The 22,987-nt window shown below is 43.1% G+C and overlaps 1 protein-coding gene across 1 annotated transcript in view; it reads left to right on the top strand.

Moving 5' to 3' along the window:
• The window catches only part of LOC107308835 (obscurin), a 155,929-nt gene that overhangs the window by 119,620 nt on the left and 13,322 nt on the right, over nt 1-22,987 (top strand). Inside the window, 15 exon segments of the mRNA XM_032442807.1 lie at nt 100-205; nt 14,560-14,772; nt 15,923-16,040; nt 16,306-16,439; nt 16,767-16,879; nt 17,711-17,879; nt 18,230-18,311; nt 18,937-19,137; nt 19,751-19,811; nt 20,119-20,196; nt 20,335-20,507; nt 21,326-21,352; nt 21,797-21,949; nt 22,200-22,245; nt 22,799-22,876. Of these exon segments, the coding sequence (XP_032298698.1) occupies nt 100-205; nt 14,560-14,772; nt 15,923-16,040; nt 16,306-16,439; nt 16,767-16,879; nt 17,711-17,879; nt 18,230-18,311; nt 18,937-19,137; nt 19,751-19,811; nt 20,119-20,196; nt 20,335-20,507; nt 21,326-21,352; nt 21,797-21,949; nt 22,200-22,245; nt 22,799-22,876 (1,752 nt within the window).

The raw sequence follows: 22,987 nt of genomic DNA, 5'->3' as shown, positions 1-22,987 counted from the left end.
TTGTCATGTACTTGCGAAGTACTTATTATTACAGAATGGAAAGATTTTATTGTAGAAAAGCATTCTGCATTTTATTCAGTACTGCGTGATTCTCTTTAGCTGGTGAACAGATTAGGGTCAGCAAAAAGTGGAGCAGAACTTTACCATCACAGTGCTGCAGCCCTGACCCAGGAGAGAAGAGGAGACCAAGCCATTACCATTGAAGGTATGGTCTTTGTCCAGCCCTGTAAGTATGTCAGTGTATTACTCTAAAACCATCTCACTGAGGTTCAAACATATTTGCCATCTTATCCATGTTGATCGTTGGTGTCCATGTATCTGTTTGTCCATTGAGATGTGCATGGGTATACTGCAGCTCAGCCATATACCCATCACCATCTGTTGATTTCCAAATCTGGCAAATCAACTTTGTCATATAATGTTCATAAATGCATTATATGAAAAAGGAGGCATAAATGAAGGGTATGTCACACCACCCAAGAAAAATGTTTCTATTCCTGTAGCAGTACTTGGAAATGTGTGTCAGCCTGGCAGGACATAAGTTATGTTTTACTGGCAGAGAACAGGGGCCAGTAAATGAAGCCACAGATGTATTGTGATCCTTCCCTGAGGTGCTACTGAAAACCTTCTAGAGTTATTAGGATAGGAGAACTGACCGCTGTATGTCCTGAACAGTAGTTCATCTCTTAGCTAGGACTACTCACATGATCATAGAGTCTGTTCTATTTTTTCCCATGCATCTTTCAACCAAATCAATAGGGTGATATGGGCTGATCTTACACCATCCAAGAATTCATCTCATTATTAGCACTTTAACTTCCTAAGTTGCCTTCCTGAAGATACCTTTTTATTAAAGGAACTTCCACAAGCAGTCTGCTTGGTACACAAATGTAGATTAGTGGCCATAACTGAGAACTGAATATTCTTTAGCATTCGAAATTGTTTCTTCATACATGTTAGAAGCATCCTTGCATAGCTGGTCATGGACCAACCAGTGCTGACTCTCTTGAGCAGCTCCCAGAAGCAGTTCAGTAGAGAAAATAGCCAAGGGACAATAGACAGTCGGTAGCTTACTGTTTTGAAGGGTGAGAGAGAGGACTAGGGTAGGCACAGGTCATTCCATGCAAACAAGCACTGTTGTCAGAGAGCTCTTCCTGATGCAAGCAGTTGTGACACAGGCAATGAAAGCCAGAGGTTTGCCAAGATCTGTGGAATATTCTTTCCTTGTTGTCAGTGTTTTCATATTAACTCAGGATAATAACAAGAGTTCAAGTGTACTTTTGATGTGGTTTGAGTGTTGTTATCTGCATCCAAGTGAGAGACATCAAATATAAAGACCTCCTGACTCAAGCAGCAAATGCCCAGGGTCTGGAGAATAATACTCCAGGAAAATGGTTCTCCACTCTCCTATTTTCTTAGCATTTTTCCCATGTTGTCCCTGTCTGAAAGATGGTCCTGGTCAGGATGGAGCGTTGGGTCAGCCCTTTGTAGACACTTGATAATGCATTGCTTTACATTAAGAGGATTCAGACACACCAGGGCATTAAGAGCAGTATCCAGATCTACGTATTCACTTGTTTTGGTTTTATGCTTGCTTTCAGCAAACAGCATTGCAGGGAGAATGGTGTTTGTAGAGCAACACTACAATTGTTTTGGTAGCATAAATCTTGAAGTACTTTAATGCTTTGTCCTTGCTGAGACAAGGAGAGGAAAATAACTTATATGCAGTATGTAGAGGAACATAAATTACTGTTAGGACGGCATATGTCCATGAAGTCTCCTTGTGCCAAGGCAGAAGATGCTATAAAAACAAAGGTTGTAAAACAGCTCATGGGCTTACAAATATTCAGCCCTGAATTAATCACGTGATATCACTCCCACAGCCGTAAACAAAAAGATTTTGTGAGCTTGTTGGAAGAAATGTAATTGGAGCTTGTTGTTATGAAATAGTCTTTGGTCTGTGATTTGCAATTGACTGAGCTTGGTAGTAGGGAAAGAAATAGATCCCTGAGTGACCTCTGGGGTGAAACAGTGGGAGCTGCTCCAAGCCAACCAAAGCAATGAGCAGGCTCACCATGATGGCTGTTCTGAGCAGATCATGTCAAGGATAAGTCTGGCACAATACACTTGTACAAAGAGGGAGTTCATTGTGTCTTTGGGAACCAGTGACCACTGTGATCTACCTATTGAAAAATGAAGCTCATCTGGCAAAGAACAGGAGGATGGATGGATCTCAGGAAGGCTATTGCTTTCCATCCTTACAATCTTTTGTCCTTGTGAAAATTGGACTATTTATAACTTCACCATGAGGGCTACATTACTGCTGTGCAGTTTTACTTCATCAGGAAATGGCCACTATGTCTGTTTTCCAGTTTACCTGATTTATAGTTGGTTCTGGGAAATAGCTATAATAAGAGACTCCCGAGGCACCCAAGGGGCTTTGGTTGCAATTGTGTTAGTTTTCATTCTCCTGCCTTTCCTGTACTGTGTATGACACCAGCCAAACCTACTGTCACAATTGAGATTCCATTAGTACAGTGGTTTACAGACCCTGACCTGCAGCCAGTGATGGTTATCAGACCAAAACTCGGGATCTCAGAAGCAAAATTCTTGCCATTAGGTTTAAATTCTTAGTATGGAAATTTGCAGATCCATCAGAAGGATCAAAATCAAAAGGATGGAAACCACTGAACTAAAGGATCCCCTGACTTCTGCCTTAAGTCACACTTGGCTTTTGCACTGAAGTCAACGGAGAGTTGCTTTAAAAATCCTCTTTCTGTGGATATTTGAAGAATTTCAGACACTTTAAAAAAAAAAAATGTAATGGAAAGAAGATCTGTCTCTTTGACTTCAAGTTGACTGTCTGCTTTGTGGCCACCCGCCTTGCTGCTTAACCTCCATACAGCAAGTCTGACCCAGTGTGGGCTGGCGTGCTTTGGCATCCCTTTTTAACACGTTGTTATTGCTATTCCCTCATTCCACATTCACTAATTTGTCTGTTAATTTTCCCAATACAAACCCAGTGTTTCTGAGAGGTGCTGAATTTTCATCCGGGCAGGCAAGTCTAGGACAGTGAACAGAAGGGGAAAAGATGGGATATTCAAATGAAGATAAATAAAACCTTAAAGAAAAGTACCCAAAATCTAGCGCAGTTACAGCAAGGCAACAACCATCCCTATAGTTTTGCCTCAGTTCTCATGCAGAGCTTAGGGCAGATTCATTACCTTGTAGTCACCATTCCTGGAGGTGTTGGGGAAGCACAGAGATGCACTGAGGGACATGGTCAGTGGACATGGTGGGATGGGCTGGGGTTGGACACGAGGATCTCAGAGGTCTTCTCCAACCACAGTGATCCTATGATTCTACCTGGCTTTTGATAACACCCCTCTTGCAAGCCAAATATCCTGAGGCTCTTAAATGTAAGATTGCTTTAAGTGCAGAGGAGCACTCAACCTCCCAGTTTAGGGAACTGTTTTATGCCCCTGAGATCCCCATTCTGGAATTGGCTTTAGCAGTTCATGTCAGATTTGTGCATCCTGTGCTATGGGTTCATCTCTGAGGTGTATGCACTATGCAGGGAAATGGGTTCAAGCTTCTGGGAGTGGGAAGAGTGGAATTTAAAATCTGTAAGAAAGGCCACGTTAGCAAACACCTTTTAACCATTCAGAGAAAACAGAGCTGACTTCCATTCAAATATAGGCCTAAATGTTCCATAGCTCACAAGGCAGCGATTGAACACATTAACCAAGGAAGAGTCTGGCCCTACAGAAGCACTGGCTGACCCTAATGCTTACAGCTCTTAACCTGCTTCTCAGGGGCTCCTGCTTTGCAAAGCTGTTTTCCTACAATGCTCTTTAACAAGTTGAAATGATAAATCCAGTGCTAAAATTTCCTCTCAGGAAAACAGGCCCAGATTCTCTCATCCTACTTTCATGTGGTTCTATCCTTTACAGAGGGCTACGTAAATCCTCCCTCACACCTCAGATGCAGCGCATACAAAATAGATGTTTTCTGCAGTGAACTGCAAGTCATCAGGACCCACTTGATCACTTGAAATAGGTTGTTCACAACAGAATTGATTCTCCCACTCTTTGCGATTTCAGGGCTTTTATTTTATTTTTTTCTTAATTTGCAGTTCACTTTGAATTTTACCAAATGGAAATCACCAGGCTGGCTACAAGGCTGCAAACCAATTGCTGGAAAAATTGTTTTGAGATTAAATTAAGTTTCTTAAAAGCTTTTCTAGCTTATTCAAGAAGAGGTGGGGCTTGATGCTGATTTTTTTTTCCCAGATCTCACATAGGTTCGGCCATTCAGAATAGGTTCTAAACAGTCCGGTTCTGTTTCTCAATTTTAATTCAGCAGATAAATATTTATAGATAATAGGAGGAAGTTTTTCACCCAGAGGGTGGTGACGCACTGGAACAGGTTGCCCAAGGAGGCTGTGGATGCCCCATCCCTGCAGGCATTCAAGGCCAGGCTGGATGTGGCTCTGGGCAGCCTGGGCTGCTGGTTGCTGACCCTGCACACAGCAGGGGGTTGGAGCTGGATGAGCACTGTGGTCCTTTTCAACCCAGGCCATTCTATGACTCCGTAAGTTGGGGACCTTCTGAAAATCTCCATTAGCTCTTTACATGCTATCTTTTGTATTTTCAAAAACATCCTTTTGAACAAATATTTGCAAAGTCACTGAATCTTTTATCATTTTTTTCCTGTATCTTGGCATGCCTTACAAGATTCTAGCTCAGCATGGGGCAGGGCTCGCAAGAGCTACACACGCTAGAGTAAAAGGGAAGGAGCAGGTGTAAGTGTGCTACAGGGCTACCTCTGGGCTTCCTACAGATTTTTGATGCTCATTTTCTGTTCTGATGATTTTCGTTATCATTGTTGTCAGCTGGGATTTAGCATCTAGTCCACAGTAGGAAGAGTTTAGTGTTCTGGGGAAACTCTTCAAGTGAAAGCACAGTTGAAAGCATTTCAGCTTTCCAGGATTTTTCATCTCAAAGCATTTCCAGGTTTCTTACACTATCATTACTGTATTACAGGGAAAGGAAAAAGGTAAAAAATGCAGTACCTTGTCTTCTCCATTTGGCCTTCCAAACAAACGTCAGGATCTCCCAGTAGCAAAAAAAAAACAAAAACAAAAAAACAAACCACAGTTTTTGCAATATTGTTCTCAACACAGTAGTTATTAGCAAATCTAAATTACTCTGTTCAAAGAGCATTTGAATCCTCATTCTTGGTCATAAAGGTGATGCTGGAAATAACCACAGAAAGCATGGATGGGATGGTACAGGCATTTTTTTTTTACTCCTGTCTATTTTGATTAACTGAGCAAAGTTAATTTCATCATTTCAGCTTTTGCCTCTCTTTAACCCCATGCTGTTCATACTGTTTTCTTTGTAGTCACTGAACAAGAGACTAAAGTGCCCAAGAAAACCATCATCATGTAAGTGCTGATTATTTTTGTTTCGTTTTGTTTTCTGGTAACATTTGTGTTTTGCCTTGCTGCCTCTGCATGATCCAATAACAAGCTCGTGTTTATTGGCCATGCAAGTGTGTTCACCCCTATCCCACCAGATCTGATGGTATTTTGTGTTATGCAAAGTAACCACCCAAAAAACCTAACTATCCCTTCCAAAGAAATAGCAACATTGCAGCTAGACAGAGAACAGGCCACATTTCTGTGAGGGCACAATACGAGAAGTAATTCCACTGGATATTGCAGGAGACGCACGAGAGCTCAAGAAGGTACAATCTGCCTCAGAGCTTTGAGATAAACCAACACTGGGAACTGGCTACTCAAAAATATACACAAACACAACAGATACAGCCTACGATGTTTTTTGTGTGGGATTTCATTAGCTGTTAAAATCTTTAAGTATCTTCTTTCTTTGAAGTAAAGTAACATAAACAAGGGCGTAACTAAATTGTATGATGCTGGAAGGTTGTCCTTACACGTTAGATTGTCAGAGTACCTTCAAGGAATTCAATTGTGTCCTGTTGGCCACAGGTGACAAGGGAAGGGGAATTTTAGGGAAATGCATTTCCACAAGAGCCATTATTTTGCTAAAACCAAATTATTTTGCCTTTTTTAGAAGTAATTTTGTTAAATGATGAGGCAGATTTGTGAAACAACAGCTAAGATATGACTCAGCAAGTGCTTTATTTTTCCTTCTTTCTACTATTTTCTGTGATGACTATCAGTTATCATCCATGCCCATCTGTACAAAGCCATGGTCCCAACACCCAGCAGCTTCTACCCTGAGCAAGAGCTGAGTAGGCAAAGAATGGGAAGGATGAACAAGACTTAGGTCTGCCTTTGGCTTATTTCCTTGAGTAAACAACTCGAGTCATAAGGTTTTTTTAACCTTTCAAATGCCAGAAAATGAAGATTCAGGGCTCAGTTTTCCACTGGGTAGCAGAACAGTGGCACACTTCTTGATATCACATTCGGAAACAACCCAGGAAAGTCCCGAGAAGGAAGCAATCTCTCAGCCAGACCATGAATGAAGCTTAGTAAATCTCACCTTCTTACATCTCTGCACCTGGAAACCACCTGGAAAAAGGCTTTTTTTTCACATCTCCCCTCAGTAAGCTAATAGCAGACCTTCCCCCTTTATGATTTCAGATCAGAAGAAGCAGCATTACTACTGGTTGATTAAATAATATCAAAATAATGCAAAATACCATCAGATAAGCTGACTTCTAAATTTCTAACATGTTGTGTTGGACAGCTCAAAAAGTGATTCTTAAATTAAGGGCTGCAGCCCCAGCAGGGGCTGGGTTGGTACCTTTAAGTGTGGGATCTTAGAACAAGGTTGAGAGTTGGACTAGATGATCATAGGGGTCTTTTCCAACCCCAATGATTCCATGATTCTAAGGGAACTTGTCCTCCCTTTGGTGGTAGGATGGGGTCATAAGCTCATCTGGGAGGCCCTCAGCTCGAATGAGAATGGTGGTGGAGTAAGGTTTGGGAACAGCTTGGTAAGGGCATGTTGCAGCTTCCCAAACACAGCAAGATGAGAAACAGAAGCTTCTTTGAAACTACCAGCAGGAAATAAATCAACAGATAATTTAGAGACAAAACTGAGCAATGCCCCTGTAAATCCCAGAGCCCAAAAAAGTATTGTAACTTTGCAGTGTAGAGCTAAGTCTAGCACAAACACAAGTGGTTTCGTTTGTATCTGTATCAGAAGGGACTTGGCTTTGGATAATTCAGAAAGGCACTGTGGTTATGGTGAAGGATCTGCAGAACATTGTCAGCAGACAAGATCAGAGTGAGAAGGCAGAGCAGAAAAGTGATGGCAGCTTGTGGGAAAGAGCAAAGCAGGAGCAGATGAGCCTAGTCAGGTGAGGTGCTGAGGCTGGTGAGGGAAAAAGGAATAAAAGTTATTGTTTTTATACATAGTTGCTCCTTCCTGGATCTGATGATTGTCTTTATCCTTCAGTTTGTTCTGGATTTTTTTTTTTTTTTTTTTTTTTTTTTTGTTATTCCAGTCTTTATTGCTTGGAGGTAGAATGAAAATCTCAGGGCAGAAACAAAATTAGCATTACCTCCACTTTACCTTTTAGCAGTCACCTCTGCAGCAGAACATCAGATTCCTTACACTTGCAAATCAAACTCTGTCTTTACCTTCAGGTTTATTCCATGTAAAAAAAACGACGCCAAAAAATTCTGCAGGAAAACTGCATGTTGAACATAAAAATTAAGAATTTTAAAATCTGACCATGGATATTCCCATCTTCAGATGCATTTAAGGTCAGTTTGCCATGGGATGGGAGTAGACAATTGTCTTGATACAAGCAGAATATTTATCTGCTATATGTAGAATATATATATCTTTGATATCTGTGCAAAGGTGGTGAGAAATCCCAACCACACTGGATAACTTGAAGAATATAAAGACCAGCAGAATCACTCTGAGAAATAACAGCTAGGCATTCAAGATTGATCTGGTGTTCCTATATCTGTTGCTGATAGTAGGATCAGGCTGTGTCTGCAGTTACAGTACTAAGAAGAGTAAATTTAAGTGTATTTTGGCATAGCTGAATTCTGCAGGAAGCATTCTAACTTTCCTGGCTTCCAAATGCTTAGTGCCCTTTTAGTATTACTATTCTGCCTGTGAAAAAGTATATTTCTAGCCTAAAATAAATCTCTAATCAATGAAACAGAGATAGGATAGACTTACTAAAAGAGAGGACATTACTGACCCTACTGTAATAAAAAACATTTTACCATTTTGTTTGACCAAGCCTAGATCTTACCCATGGACATTTAGGAAACGGGTAAACTAGAGTGATTAAAGCTCTGGGTGAGTGAAACCCTTGGGTGCCACTGCTCTTTGGGCACAAAGTAGTTGTTCACTGCAAGCACGTGAGATGTAGTAGTGTCCAGAAGACCGTTTCTTGTCTGGACATATATTTGTGCACACAGGGAGGCTGAAAGAGCTGGGATCCTCTTTGGGCAAAGAGGTTTTGGCTGATTCAGTGAGTAAGCAGTGGTGGGCATGTGGGTGTGTGTGTTGTGTTCCAAAATGACACGCTTCACCCAACGCTGGAGTGCTCCTAAGACTAACCCCACTATAGCGCCTTGATCGACACTGGCATGTGCAAATGGAGCGTGGCTCTCCAAAAGTCTTGTCTTCCTGCCAACTCCATGTCAACTCTTTCCCTCATCAGAGAAGAGACGATAACTACTGTGGTGAAGAACCCAAGGCAAAGGGGAAGGGTTTCTCCTGCCCGTTCTTCTTCAGGCCATTCACCTTCCCGCTCCCCAAGAGCGGAGCCAACTCCAGAGCCAGTTTTTGTCTCAAAGATCAGGCAGCCTGTCCACAGGCACGAGCAAGAGGCGACCTCAAAGTCTGCTGTCCCAGTGCTTTATGTCACAGAGCCAGAGGACAGGCAAGGAGCAGCAGCAAGAGAGGTCACCGTGGAGACCAAGGTGGAAGAGCAAAAGCCCAAGTGGGTTGAAGTGGAAGAAATAATTGAATTCAAGGTGAAAAAATCACCAAAGCCTGTAAGGAAAAGAGGATCTTCCCCAGTAAAACAAGAAAAAGATGACTCAGGGGTGTTAACATTCACTTTTCCCAGTTCAAGGCCAACGCGTTCCCCAGATGATGATCCAAATACAAACAATTCCAACAATAAACTGGTGGAACAGTCAAAATCTTCTTTGCCTCAGGAAAGTCTCACTGAAGTCAATATCCAGCCTCTGGTGTATGCAACGGATCAGGAAGGACCTCAAGGCAGTAACGAAGACAGAAGCTCCCCGTGTGAGTTGGAACAGCTAGGAAATAGCTCCTGTACTGATTGTGGATCTGAAGGAAAGAGCTGCCCGCAGGAAACAAGTGAGCACTGTGGAGAAAGGGTTGCTTCCCCACTGCTTGCATGTGGAGGTGAGCCTTTGAGCTTCAGGTTTGAGACGGCTGCGGCAGATGAGCACGGAATTCTCTTCTCATCGGTGAGGCCAAAGGTTGAAGAAGTGGATGAGTTAGACACGTCATGGCCTGTTGAAGAGGGGATGCCCCAAGTGGTTGAAGATGTCCTTCCAGAAGAGGAGAATGTCATTATAGTTGATGAACCAGAGGAACTACAGACGGAAGACATCAGCACCCGGAACCTCAAAATTTTAACCCATAATGGCAAAATGTTGACTTTGGAGGATCTTGAAGATTACGTTCCTGGAGAAGGCGAGACTTACAGATGCAATGAGAAGAACCATAAAGCAGACAAACCCTGTGAGATCTCTGTGCTCCAGACGGAGATCAATGAGCCCACCATTGGAAAGCCAGTGCTGCTGAACCTGGGGAGACCCGTGGTTTCTGAGCCCAGGCAGAGATTTTTCACCACATTGGAGGAGCACATTCCAGGGAGCGTGTTCATCTCCACATCTCGAGTAACTGGTGTGCAGTCCGTAGGCTCTTCCAACATCTCCATCCATGTAAGTGATGCCTGCATGGAGGTGAAGCCCGGGGTGCATGCAGCAGCTCCCTCTGCTCCCTCCTTCACTGTGAAACCATCTTTCTGCACTGAAGTCCAACTCTCGGCAGACAAAGAGCAGTCGAGCTTTAAAACTGAAGTTTCCACTAGAACTCTCAGCTATGGGACTGTCGGTGAGCCCGTCACGTTGCACATCAGCACAGAAGACCTCTCCCAAAGCTGAGCAGAGACAAGCATCAGTTTCAGCGCAAGAGGAAGCAGTGTTTTAGAACAGCAACAACAACAAAAACAACAACAAATGATCACAATTTTTGTGGGTGAAGGGGAATTGGTGGGAATTATGACAAGGTAATGTGTATGAGGGAAAATCTTTGAGTAAAGTATATTTAGCTATGAGCTTTTCCAGTCTTAAAGGGAACACGTCTGTCAGATCAGTTTGTAATTGTAAAAGCTTTGATCGAGGTGAGCATATATCATTCCATAGAGGAGCTGCAGGGGTAGGCTTAGGAAAAGCCTGGTTCTACTACCTGTAACACAGATACACACAGATAAGTGCTTTTTTTGTTCACAAACTTAAGAATTATTTCAAGTGCTAACCTGTAAATGACAGCATGGCAAGGAGGTGAAAGAATCGATGCTTTCCAGCATCCTCCAGCAGCAGCATGGGAGGACTGTTCCCTGCTAAAGCCATCTCCTGTCACTGCATGCACCAAAGGTCACAGAACTCCACACTGCTTTGACTCGACACTTCTGACACCATCAAAAATGTCTTCCTAAACCTTTCAGCTTGAACAGCTTGGTTAAATTATCATGAATTTCTGATAGAGGAAATATTGCATTTGCACGGAACGCAAAGGGCTGCTCAGACCTTCCAGTTGAAATCCTGACTTGGCTGAAGTCAGCGGTCCCAGCGGCTCTGACTTGAGGAAGCCAAGGATTTCGTTGCTCTCTTCCACCTTAAGGAAAACTACAAAAAAGACCATCTTTAACAATGACTGCTGTTTACAAATCCACAATAGGTGTAGGTTTCAGTTTTTCTGCATACCACTATAGTGGGTTTATAAACCGTATGTTTTAAAATGTAGGTTCACTTAATGTGCAGCAGAAGATTAAAGCGCTGCACAGAATTACTTCTGCAACTGTAATCAAGTGGAAATGCATACAAAGAACCACAGATGAGGTCTTCGTCAATGTATACTACTGGAAAAAATAATCTGGTATATTTGGTCTCCTGTTTGTGCCAGTGGTGAAACTTTACTGTTAGCAGATGAATGTCTCCTGATGTGCCAGAAGGAATTCACCATTGAGCTGCAGAAAAGTAACAGGAGCACAAACAGTTAAAAAAGAAGAAAAAAAAAATAGGAAAAAAAAAAAGAACAAAACCAAAGAAAACCACAAACAGATCCTTACCACAACTACCTGGTTGAAAAATACATTTATTTGTAGTAAATTGGGCTTCTTGGCAGCACCACCAATTGCTTTGTGTTACTAAAGCAGTGTATGTTGGATCACATTGCAGAGGTCACCTCGCTGCTTTCTGAGGAGTTTCTCTGCAGCTTTGCAGCCAGATTGCTACTTGTGAGGCTCAGATGCACTGGGCATGGCCCATTCCTGTTGGCTTCCCTAAAATGGTTATTACACAGAGAGCTTCAGCACATTGCTCAGCCCTGGAAAGAAATGATCTGAAAGGCCCAAACAGTGGTCCCATTTGAAGTCAACTGAAATCTGTCATTAATCTCAGTAGGACCAAGCACTGGCCCTCTCTATCCAATGGAGGTGTGGGGTGAGGAGTCCTGACACCTTATCCCAGCTGAGTTGCATGGCCACGCTGTAATAAAAATGTTTGCATTTAGATGGAAAAGGGAAACCAGAAATGCTCTCAGATGCAGCTTCCAGCTGGCATGAATAGGGAGGATTACTGAGTTATTGCCTTGGGAATGTTGGTGTGTGATGCTCTGTCTCAGTGTTTCCCAACTAGGTAATGTTGTGAAGCTTGTTCTGGAGTCCAGGCATTATTCCTGCAAACAGGGACTGAATTTACAAGAGGTGCTTGTAGAAAATAATGCATTATTTTCTTCTGTGGCTGAACCTTGTTCACGTGGTGACAAAAATGAATGCATTTCTCAGCCTTTTGTTTTTCAAGATCCAAACAGGATACCTTGTGTAATACCATGTGCACTACCCTCAAGATAGAGGGCGCTCTCCTAGTGATTACATGCGGTGAAAGAAATGAAACCTCTTTAGTGTTACTCTCCTGTTTTTGATAAGAGCTCCTTGGTTTATACTCTTTGTTTTATAAGTAAGCAATATAACCTGTGCTTCGTTTATATACTGCGCTCTGCATTGGAAAGCAACAAACATACAACAGGGAAATCCTTCTGAAAATGAAAATGTTTTGTATCAGGCCTGATTCCGATCTCAGCTCTTCAAGTATCTATTCAGAATAACTCCACAGCAATAAGTGGATTTCTTTTGGATTGCGGTTGGACTGGATCATCTTTGAGGTCGTTTCCAACCTCTATGACTTACTGCTGAGAAAGGAATTTGCTCTATAGTGGTCTCTTAAACCATATTCTTGCCCAAAAGATAGTAAAGAGTTCTGAAGAGATGTGGAGGTTCTATCTGATGTGGTTGATGCTCAGGTATATACTTTTTTAAAGAAGCTGGAAAACTGCAGTTCCGGCAGTCTTAGTAAATATATATATTTGTTTATTAGCTCGAAGCAATTAACATCTGCTTACACTTTCATTTGAAAACCTAAGCAAAAGAAAATTGATCAAAATGAATGTCTGAAATCTTTCATGGAGCTTTGTTCACAAAATGAAATGTTTCTGAGCAGTCCGTTATGCACATTCAAAATATTTTCCTAGAGATTAAAAAATGATGCTTGTAAGTGATTAAACTGTGTAGATAACTAACGAGACGTGTGGGGGTTTATTTCTTGTAGACGAAAACATGCAGCTGTTTAAAAAAAAAAAAAAAAAAGATAAATTAATACAAGAAATGTTTTACCATAAGTCCTGCAGGTAAATGGTTGTTAATAAAGTGGAAACTTCAGTTTGCTTGAGATTAAAAAAACAACAAAAAAACCCAACAAATGCAAGATGCACTGTTAGATGCTGAGTTGATATCAATAAATGTCTTGCATCGGCTGCCTCTAAACTTGCTGGATTTCTGTGTTCTTCTCTGTTCTCTGCACCTGATACTCCATCCCCTCATCAGCTTCGCCCCTCGACTTAAGCAGGAGTGTATCTGCAGCCCAAGGACAGTAATGCATCCAGGTTCTGGCTGCCTTTTTTATAGACAGTTCCAGAAGTGTTGAAATGGAAGAAGCTCTTTTGACAGACGCTTCCAGTTCAGCAGCAGGAGCAAATAGTTTTGAACAGTTCTTGCCTTCTTGGGTCCTCTGAGGCTGATTTGGAGGCTTAAAACCCCAAACCTCAAAACTTGCTTTTCCCATCAAACAAACCCACCAGAAATATTCCATCATCATGGAGAGGACACTGAAAACAGAATAAAATCTAGACGTTCTGGAGGCATTCAAGGCCAGGTTGGATGGGACCCTGGGCAGGCTGATTCATTGGTTGGCAGGAGGGTTGGAAGTAGGTGATCTTTTTGGCCTCCTCCAACGGCTTGGGTTGGAGTTAGATTCAATGATTCTATGTCTAGAAAGGGGTCTTACCCAAACAGGTTTTCCTGCTAAGATCTATCGTGGGAATTCACTTTCTCAAGGCTGAGAAAGAAGCATAGTTGAAACAGAGCTGTAGGGCATACTGTATGTGAATGGCATGAACTGAGTCAGAAGCATCTGTGTGCAAATACTCTCACTTCTTTCTTTCAGCAAGCTCCCAATCACTCTCCCTGCATCTTGGCCCATAGGCTTGCAGAGCTGTGCCCACTGGCACTTACACAACTCCACATGTAAGGCTGTTGCCTACTGGGAATCAGTTCCTGGTATGGCTGGAAGACATTTTTTCTGCTCCAAGAATGCAGTTGGATTTATTTTTTCTTCTACTTGGGGAAAACACATTTTTATTCACATGGGAAGTATGCTTAAAGTAATAAAGGCTTGGGCAACCAGAATGGGATGTCTAAAGCAGAGCTGTATACTGTATACACAACTGACCTTGCCTCTACAGCTGGCTTGCAAAAGCACCATCAAGTGCCAGTTTCAAAGTTTGAGGTGTCAAGCAAACCTGAATACCTCAAAGTAGGACAAATACGTTCTCCTGCAAGCAGTGCTTCAGGGCCTTCTATGCCATCCTTCCTTGCAGGCTCAGGAAGCAGCAGCCCTTCTTCAATGGGCACTGGTGAGTCTGCTAAGTGCTCATTCCTCCTTCCCCTTCCCTGAGATAATGACCCCAGTGGAAGTATATCTGCCCAACCAGACAATATATGGTCAAGCCAGGAAACAAATCCAACCTTCCACTGTATGGGGGCGTCATTGTCCTGGTGGGGTCTGTCTGTCTGAAGTCTGTGTGCCTGTCTCCTTATTGTGAGCTCTAGGAGGGGGAGAAGGGTGTGATGACAGATACTCCATCTGTCTGCAATAGGTTGCATGCTGCCATTGCTTTCTATTTGCGCCAAAGAGAGAAAAGCTGTTCTTCTTGTCTGTAGGAAAACCATCCCCACAGTCAGAGCTGGAGACCTCTGTCCAGGCCTCGCTTCAGCGTGCTGATAAGGAGATCAAGACAGCTCTGAAGAAGCTCGTGGACTCAGCATCGCTGCTCGTGACTCTTCCCCCGGAAACACGAGGAGGCGACCATGGAGCAGTTGGGCCTCTGCTGCTCCATGAAGCCAGCACCCAAACCCAGGCTGCTGGGGGGCAGGGTAGGTCTGGAATGAGACTAGAAGATACTGCGTGGAGATTGATGAGGACAAAAGAGGTTGAACGCAATTTCTTCCCCCGCCCCCCCACCCCCTGCTCCCTCGCCCCAACTTTGGTTCAGCAACTGCCCAAAGTGAAAGAGAGGAATTTTTTCTACATATAGTCTTATAACCTTTATTTTTTTCCTTTTTTCCTTCCCTTTTTCCCTTTTTTTTCCCCGACTTCCTTTATTTCCTTGCTTTCCATTTTTTAGCCCTGTCGCGGTCACAGAAGTAATTTGATTTTGGATGTGCTGGGGTGGGGAAGGGCTGTTGATTTTCTCATTGTCTGCCAAAAGCAAGCTGGAAATTCTAAATCCCTTTACCAACTGCCAGAGAATGTACAGCACGCTGGGCACAGCAAGTTCCCCTGTGGTTCCTTGGCCCTGGAGTTGAGCAGACCCCTCAGCCATTAAGCGATTAACGCCAATGATGTGTGTCACAATGTCTTCAGGTTTCACATATTCATGTTGTTCTTAAAGCATTTGAGCAAGCTGCAGCCCTGCTGCTCTCCCTCCTGCTTCTGCCACAGCAACTTGTCTGTTTGTGTCAAGTCAGAGGATCTGGCCTCCTCCAACGTAAACCTAAATGGACAACGTCACACAGCCCACAGCCCTCAAATTAAGATGTGGTTTCAAAAAAAAAGAGAGAAATTTTTGCCTAAAGCTGTAGGAGAATGGGAGCATTTCATGGAGTTAGACCAACAATAACAATAAAAATGACAGGGCTTCAATTTTTATTATTTATATATTTTTCTCCTTTTTCATGGGAAGTCATCCATGCAAATAATCCTGTGGTGAAGCAGACTCGAAAATCATCAGGAGTAAAATGTGAAATGGATTGCATCTTTACTCTCAACTGCAGAGAGATTCAGCCTCCCTGCTGTTATTCAATGTCTTTGCTCTATGTGGTCATCTCAAATGGGCGGAATTCTCCTTTTAGTTTCAAAGATAGCACTCAGCTGAGTGCTATGGTTCAATGATGGCACTCAGCTGAGGCCAGAAGGATTCCATTCTGACACAAAGCAGACGAGAGATGGCTTCATGGGTTGGCTCTGGTTTTCAGGTATGCCCTCATAGCTGATGTGTCTAACTTTCCTGATTTCTGCTACCAGAGAAAGCACAAAGGCAGATTCCAGCTGGAGAACCAAGCATTCCAATGCCCAGCCTTTCCCATGAGGAGACATCTGCTGGAGCTGGAAGCACTCAGGAGCGCACTGTTCCCATTTCCAGGTAAACATACATTCTGATACACAGATTTTCCTCTGTAGGGAAGCTGGTGGAGACTTGAACTCATTCTGGTCTTTCTGCATTGCACAAGAAGGGTGTAAAATATTGGAGAGAAACGAACTCTGCCAAATCAGAATCGTCCCCATATTAATTTTAAGTAAATATTGGTTAGTCTGGTGGTTAAACACATCGTTCAATGGCAAGGTGTAATCTTGTGGCTCTGCAGTTGTGTGACTGTGTCTTCCTTTTCTCTCGGGCTTCATGAAAGAACACCACCAGCTGAGGGGACGGGAGACTGGTACAGGAGAGAAGGGGATGTGGTCTGGGATGTACACAGAGAAGTTTATATTGAGACCACGGAGAGAACCTGTGTGTATAAGACTGAGGAGAAGACCCCAACAAGTAAGGAGGAGCCTTGTCTCTATTTCTCAGGTCCTTTGACTATCATTGCCTTCCCTTCGGGTGACATCACTCTCTGACCGTGGTTTTGTTTGAAATAATTCGATTTCTACACCAGTAGCTATTAAACAAAAAGTAATGTATAAGCATGAAGAAGCCTAAAAGTAACGCCACCATAAAAAACCCCAAACATATCGCTGTGATATCTCTTGATTTGACCTTAAGCCAATATCACACCCTGGGTCCAGACTTGGGTCACTGAACCTACATCAGCACAGCGTGAACAAAGTTGTGGTACGGTGAGTACAGCAAAGCATTGTGTCTCACCAGGTCCTCCCTATATGCAAGTGACAATAGAGGATGTGCAGGTGAATTCCGGAGAGCGTGCCAAATTTCAGGCAGTCATTGAAGGAACCCCTCCACCTACAGTTCTGTGGTTTAAGGTAAGGGCAAAGGCTTCTTTGGCTGAGAGTAAGGACCACAGAAAGGGCTGCAAAACAACAGTTCTATGGGGAAAGCCTTTTTGTTTTGTCATTCTACAGCTCCTAAGCTGAATCTTATCTGCAGATGTTTCCTCTTTTAAATTAGCTGCAGTTCTCCCTGCAACCACCACGTTTGAATTTTGCCTTGAGATGATTCCAGCATCACTGGGGCTCCTTCCACAAGATCATTTTGGGAACATATGTAGGCAAGAAGGGAGGTCGGTGTCTGTATGAGAGCCATCGGGGTGTGTGCTGTCATTTTTAGGGTCAGGAATGGGATTAAGAGTGGTTTACTCCAACTGTCAACATGACTTTTGACATGACAGGCCTTGAGTCTCTTCCATAGTTACTTGGTAAACTGAGTGCAAGTAAATAATGTAATAGAGAGTATGGAAAATCATTTAGAGAGCATGAAAAATCATTTGTCGTTCCCCAGAATATTATTTTCCCCCTCAAATAATGCATCGCTGTTAAGTCTGCCTGTATTAGATTTCATCTGACATCTCCCTGCCCAGTCAAGCAGGCTTGGAATGCTGGAAAAGCCAAAGAATAAATCACATCACCTGGGGATCCCTCCCCAGCCCTCATTCTAATGCATGGGCTCTGAAATAGAAATGTTGTATGAGCAGAGAAACATTTAGCCACCGGGTCTTCTTCAGCCTGCATTTTGTTAGTGACTTTTGCTAGATGGAAAGGTCTGTGTTGTAGCTCTGCTCTTCTTTCTCATTTCTTGAATAAATGTCTGTTTCCATCTTAGTTTTCCAGTAACAAAAAGTGGTTCCATTCTTTCAGGGCACTACGCTGCTGACAGACAGCGTTAGGCTCCATCAAGGGAAGGCAGGAACGACCTATTTCTTAGTCCTTGAAAACGCTGTGCCTGAAGATGGTGGTGTTTATACCTGTGTTGCCAAAAACGCAGGAGGGGAGGTTTTGTGCAAAGCAGAGCTGGTTGTACATGAAGGTAACACCGTCCTTTGAGCTGCATGAGTTGCTTCAGTAACCTCTGCAGGGTGAACTCTGTCGTCACCTTCCTTTGGCACCCATGTGGCATCTGCCATGTGTTCCAGCTTAGCATTTGCATGTTAGCAGCATGACGTGATGCACTATGAGGGGAAATCTGCCAATGACCTGCGTAGAATAAATGAGCTGGGTTTTTGTGTTTCTTTTATCTCTGCTTGAGACTATATGGGCTGCAGAAATGAGCATGGCCACACCATGGTGATCACATTGTTTAATCCAGCAGCTACACCAAACTCTTGCCTTTGTACACTATCTGAATATTAACCTTTATATTTTTCTTCATTTCCAAAGTGAAGAAAGACCAAGCAGCAAAGAAAGTGGCCACCCGGAGAAAGCTCCATTCCCTGTATGAGGTTAAGCAGGAGATTGGAAGGTAAATGGCTTTTCCAGCATCCAACATTTTTCTATATCCAGTTGCCCACCTGAGCTGGAACAAGAGGCAAAACCACAACTAAATCCAAGAGGGAGATTGCCCTGATACAGGGGTGCTGGGAACTCTGCTCTGAAGTTTCTGACAGGTTGGGAGAGCCCATGGAGGTCACTCCAGCTGATAAAATGCTTGGGGGTTTTCAGGTCATGTTGAGTGAAATGGCTTATGGTGATCACAAGGATGGTTGGACTAAATGATCCCATTGGTCTTTCCAACCTTAATGATTCTACGAATGGGTGCCCATGTATGGACCTTGGGCAATACTAAGCTCAATAGTCCACAGCAATGGAGGTACTGGCACCGTGTCCATCTGAGGGATCTGAGAGCATAAGCCTCTGTCAGCACACATCTGGAATAGGTTTTCCTTCAGTGGGAACTTGCTGCTTAGTTTTGGAAGCAGCCAGGAGAGGGCAATAGCAGCTCGCACATAGGGAAATCACAGCTATGTGGGAGAATGTGAGCCCTGAGCAGCAGGAGCTGTCATTGCTGGGGCATGGGAAGGTCCTCACCTGCTGTGCAAGGGCTTTGAAGTGAGGCTGAGCCGGGCTTGTCCTCTGATTCTGCACAGGGGCTGCTTCAGCTTTGTGAAACGAGTTGTACACAAAGGGAACAGAGTGTCGTGTGCTGCCAAATTCATCCCTCTGCGAAGCAAAACGAAGGCTCGGGCACATCAGGAGAGGGATATTCTCGCCTCCCTGTCCCACGACAGGATTACCAGGCTGCTGGATCACTTTGAAACACGGAAAACCCTGATTCTGATCTTGGAGTTGTATCCTTTTCTGTGCTGCTTCTTCAAGGAGGCTGGAAAGTAATGGGCAGGTATCATTTATTAACTAGCTGTGCTAATAAGCAATTCCTAAATAAAAAAAAAATAGCAATTTAGCTTCTGGATGCTGGGAACCTCCTGAGAAACACAATCTGAGGCTCTCCAGGCAGGCAGGCCTTCACATAAACACCACTAAATAGGACACATTTCAGAGCAAAACGGCCACTTTGTAAGTGAGAAGGGAAGATGGGGTGCTGGGACTTGGGAGAAGAGATGAGCCAGCATTGCAGGCTGGAGACCCAAATCCCCAGACACGGCTTCTGGTCATTGAGTGCCATTGGTCTTGATGCAGAAGCTTTGTTTAAAGACTTGGAACAGCATAGGCTGAATCATTGAGAGATCAGCATGAGCAAAGCCAGCCTTGCCCTTCTGGGGGGCAATCACAATCTCTGGAGCTTTGAACATGTTTCAAGAGATGTGGCACTGAGGGACGTGGTCAGTGGGCACAGTGGGGATGGGCTGGGGTTGGACTTGGGGATCTTAGAGGTCATTTCCAACCTGGATGATTCTACGAGTCTATATCTGTGGTTCTGTTTTATCTTAACACTGTTGTGAGATGCTCCAGCGAAGAGCTCCTCGACCGTCTGTTCAAGAAGAGTGTGGTCACTGAAGCAGAGGTAATCTTCCCTTCTCATTTTGGTGCCCAAAGTCAGCACAGAATAACGCTCATCCACATTTTCTATTTCCAGTGTGAGAAATATATTTGAATTAGCAATAATGTCTCTCTATAACTTCATTTCCTTCATCTCCTGAGAATCATACATAAACCCACTTCCTTTCAGTCTCCAAACCAAGATCATGGTGGTTTCTCAGATGGTTTTTGTTATTATTATATCTAATCTTTATCTAATGTTGATATTCAGGGGCTTAATGACCTGTAGCTAAAAATTGAAAATATATATATATATATATTTTTTTTTTCAGGTGAAATTGTACATAAAGCAAATTTTGGAAGGAATCAATTATCTTCATGACAACAACATCCTTCATTTGGACATTAAGGTAATGTTCAGAAGCAGGTCTAGTTTGCTATAACCTCTTGTTGGCTTAGGTATTTCCCATATGAATTATTCTTACCTGCAACTGAAAATATTGCCTGATCTCAATAAATGCTTCTTAATCTTTCATTTTATTTTCCAGCCTCTGAATATCCTCATGGTTTATCCCGAGAGGGAAGACCTTAAGATCTGTGACTTTGGGTTTGCTCAGAAGATCACGCCCTTGGAGCCTCAGTTCAGTAAATATGGGTCACCAGAATTCGTTGCTCCAGAAATTGTCTCTCAGTCACCGGTGTCAAAAGCAACTGATATCTGGTAACCTGCTGTCATTCTAAATAGCTTTTGCACTGAACTGCCTGAATTTGGGTCATCTGGGTTAAAAATAAGTATTTCCTTAAGAGTATGTAATGATGTTACTGTGTGTCCATTCACACCATGGGGTGATTTATTGCAGTTATGTCAAACTGTTTTGCAGTGGATAGGCTTCATTTTGCCACAAGCTCAGTTCCTTTAGCTTAGCCAAAATGAAGGTGTAGAATAGAACTGTAGGGAGTCCATTGTGCAGAAGTCTGTGCCATTGAGAAAACCTGGAATGTCTGCAATGGAGCAACTGTACCAGTGTACCAATTGTTTATACAAAAAGAGCATCAATGAGTGAATAATACCATATGTTGGTAGAGGTGGTGCAGTTAATAAAGGTGATTCCATGTAAAGAAAGGGAATAACAGTGGAAACTGGAAGTGAACACTGAGAATCCAGAACACATTGAGGGTACTTAAAGCTCCTATTTGTTCTATTTTGTCCAACAGTAATTGATGCTTGACAGCTAATTAATGCAAAGAAGCACCTCAAGGAAAATGATCCTTAATAAACAGGTGGCAGCTCAAAAGCATGGCCCCAGGCAGCCCTCTAAAAAACTCTACAGAAGTATTTTGAGCTGCCTTTTTCACTTAGCTTTAAAAATGGAGGAATAGTTGAGACCAATTTTGTACAAATGATGGAAGAAAGGAAAACAACAAAAAAACAACAAAGGGTGAAAGCAAAAGCTTTGGGGATTTATCACCTTAAAAAAACTGTTCTTGAGGAGGGAAAAAAGGACAGGCATCTGACTTTTTTGTTCCCTCTGTCCTCAGGGCTGTTGGAGTCATCACCTATTTGAGGTAAGAACATCTGCTTGGATGTACTTGTTTGGTGCCCTTTTGCTGGTCAGAGCCCTCCAGCTTCGTCAAGTGTGGGCTCCGAGGGAGTGAAGCATTGAGTTCTTTGGTGATTTAATTTGTAACTCTCTTCCTTGACTGCTCTTTCTGTGTTGCCAAAGGTCTTTTGGTCATTGTCACTGTGTAAAGTCTTGAGCACTCAAGTCTTGCTCTTGCCCATTTTAGCCATCATCATGCTGTAGCCATCAACCTTACCTGTCAAACAGGGATGAATAATTCAGTTGGATAAATAATTTAATTAGATATTGAAAAAATGAAAGATGCTCTGTTGGCAAGCACTGCAAGTTCCACACAAGCCCCATGTAGGTGTCTGTGCTTTGCTCATTTGAACAGCAAACACAACTCTAAAGTCTGTCCCCTTCTATTTTACGGTGTTCAATAAACAAGCCTGACGTGCAAGTCTCCATTTGCTGGGGAGAATGACAGAGGAACACTTCTGAACATCCAGAAAGGAGATGTTTCATGGACCGCTCCTGATTTTGTGCACCTGAGTGAAGATGCAAAAGATTTTATAAGGCGTATCCTACAGCAGCAGCCCAAGTAAGTGCATTTCAGTGCTTCCTACAGGCAGCCCGCGGAGATGCCGTGATCTCAGGATCAGTGGGGAGCCTCAAAGCAGCCAGAAGGGAAAGAAACCTGGGTCTGAGTGCTGCTTTCTGGGTGGCTTTTCAGCTCCAAACAGCAGAGAAAGGCCATACAAAAAAGCATCCGCACAGCGCGGGCACCTTTAGGTTTCAGACCGCCGTTTGAAGTGATTTGCTACTAATGTGGTGTTTTTTTATCTGATCAGAGACAGGCCTGGTGCTTCGGACTGCCTTTCACACAGGTGGTTCATGGTAAGTTGGTCCCGGTTCCTTACTGCAGTCATTACAGTTTTTGTTTGGTTGATGGGAGCTTTGCAGAGGCAACTCTTAAGGCTGTCTGAGAACTGTTTGCTGTTTTATTCCTTCTCTCGGTCTCCCACTTACTGTTCTACACAGCAATGCTGGTCTGGCTCTCCAGAAGGAGGAGAAACGTTGGTGTTGACTTGACAGGATATTCACCCTTTCAAAAGATTACTACCACGATGAGTAAATACAGCATCTCTGCATAGAGCAGGAGCAGGCTTTGCAGAAGGAGGTTATGTTTAATATCCCAGAGGCTTAAATCCCTATGGGCAAGGAGCTAAAAAAAAATTTCTCATAGGAACTTTATCACATGCATTGAATGAGGCTTGCTCTTACAATTGAAAATCTGATATTGCCTACAATAATGGGTTTGTACAATTGGATCCTTTATTTCCCCAATAAAGCAATTGTGGAAGAAGTCACTCCTTTAAATAATAATAATAATCAGGAAATGCAGTCAGGGTTTTTTATCCACTGATTTTCCTCTCATTCTACCCAACAGCACAACCTCCCCCTTGAAGATGCTCATTTCATTAATACCAAGCAGCTGAAATTCATTGTGGCTCGGAGCAAGTGGCAGGTGAGTTGGCCGTAAGGTATATGGTTTCTTTTCAGTTAATTATTTGTAATTACATTGGCATCTTTAAAGTCTGTGGGGCTAAGACAGTGAGCACAGCAGAGATCTCAGCCT

Source organism: Coturnix japonica, chromosome 2, assembly GCF_001577835.2.
Source record: "Coturnix japonica isolate 7356 chromosome 2, Coturnix japonica 2.1, whole genome shotgun sequence".
NCBI classification, from domain to species: Eukaryota; Metazoa; Chordata; class Aves; order Galliformes; family Phasianidae; genus Coturnix; species Coturnix japonica.
This window is presented reverse-complemented; position numbering and strand designations above follow the sequence as displayed.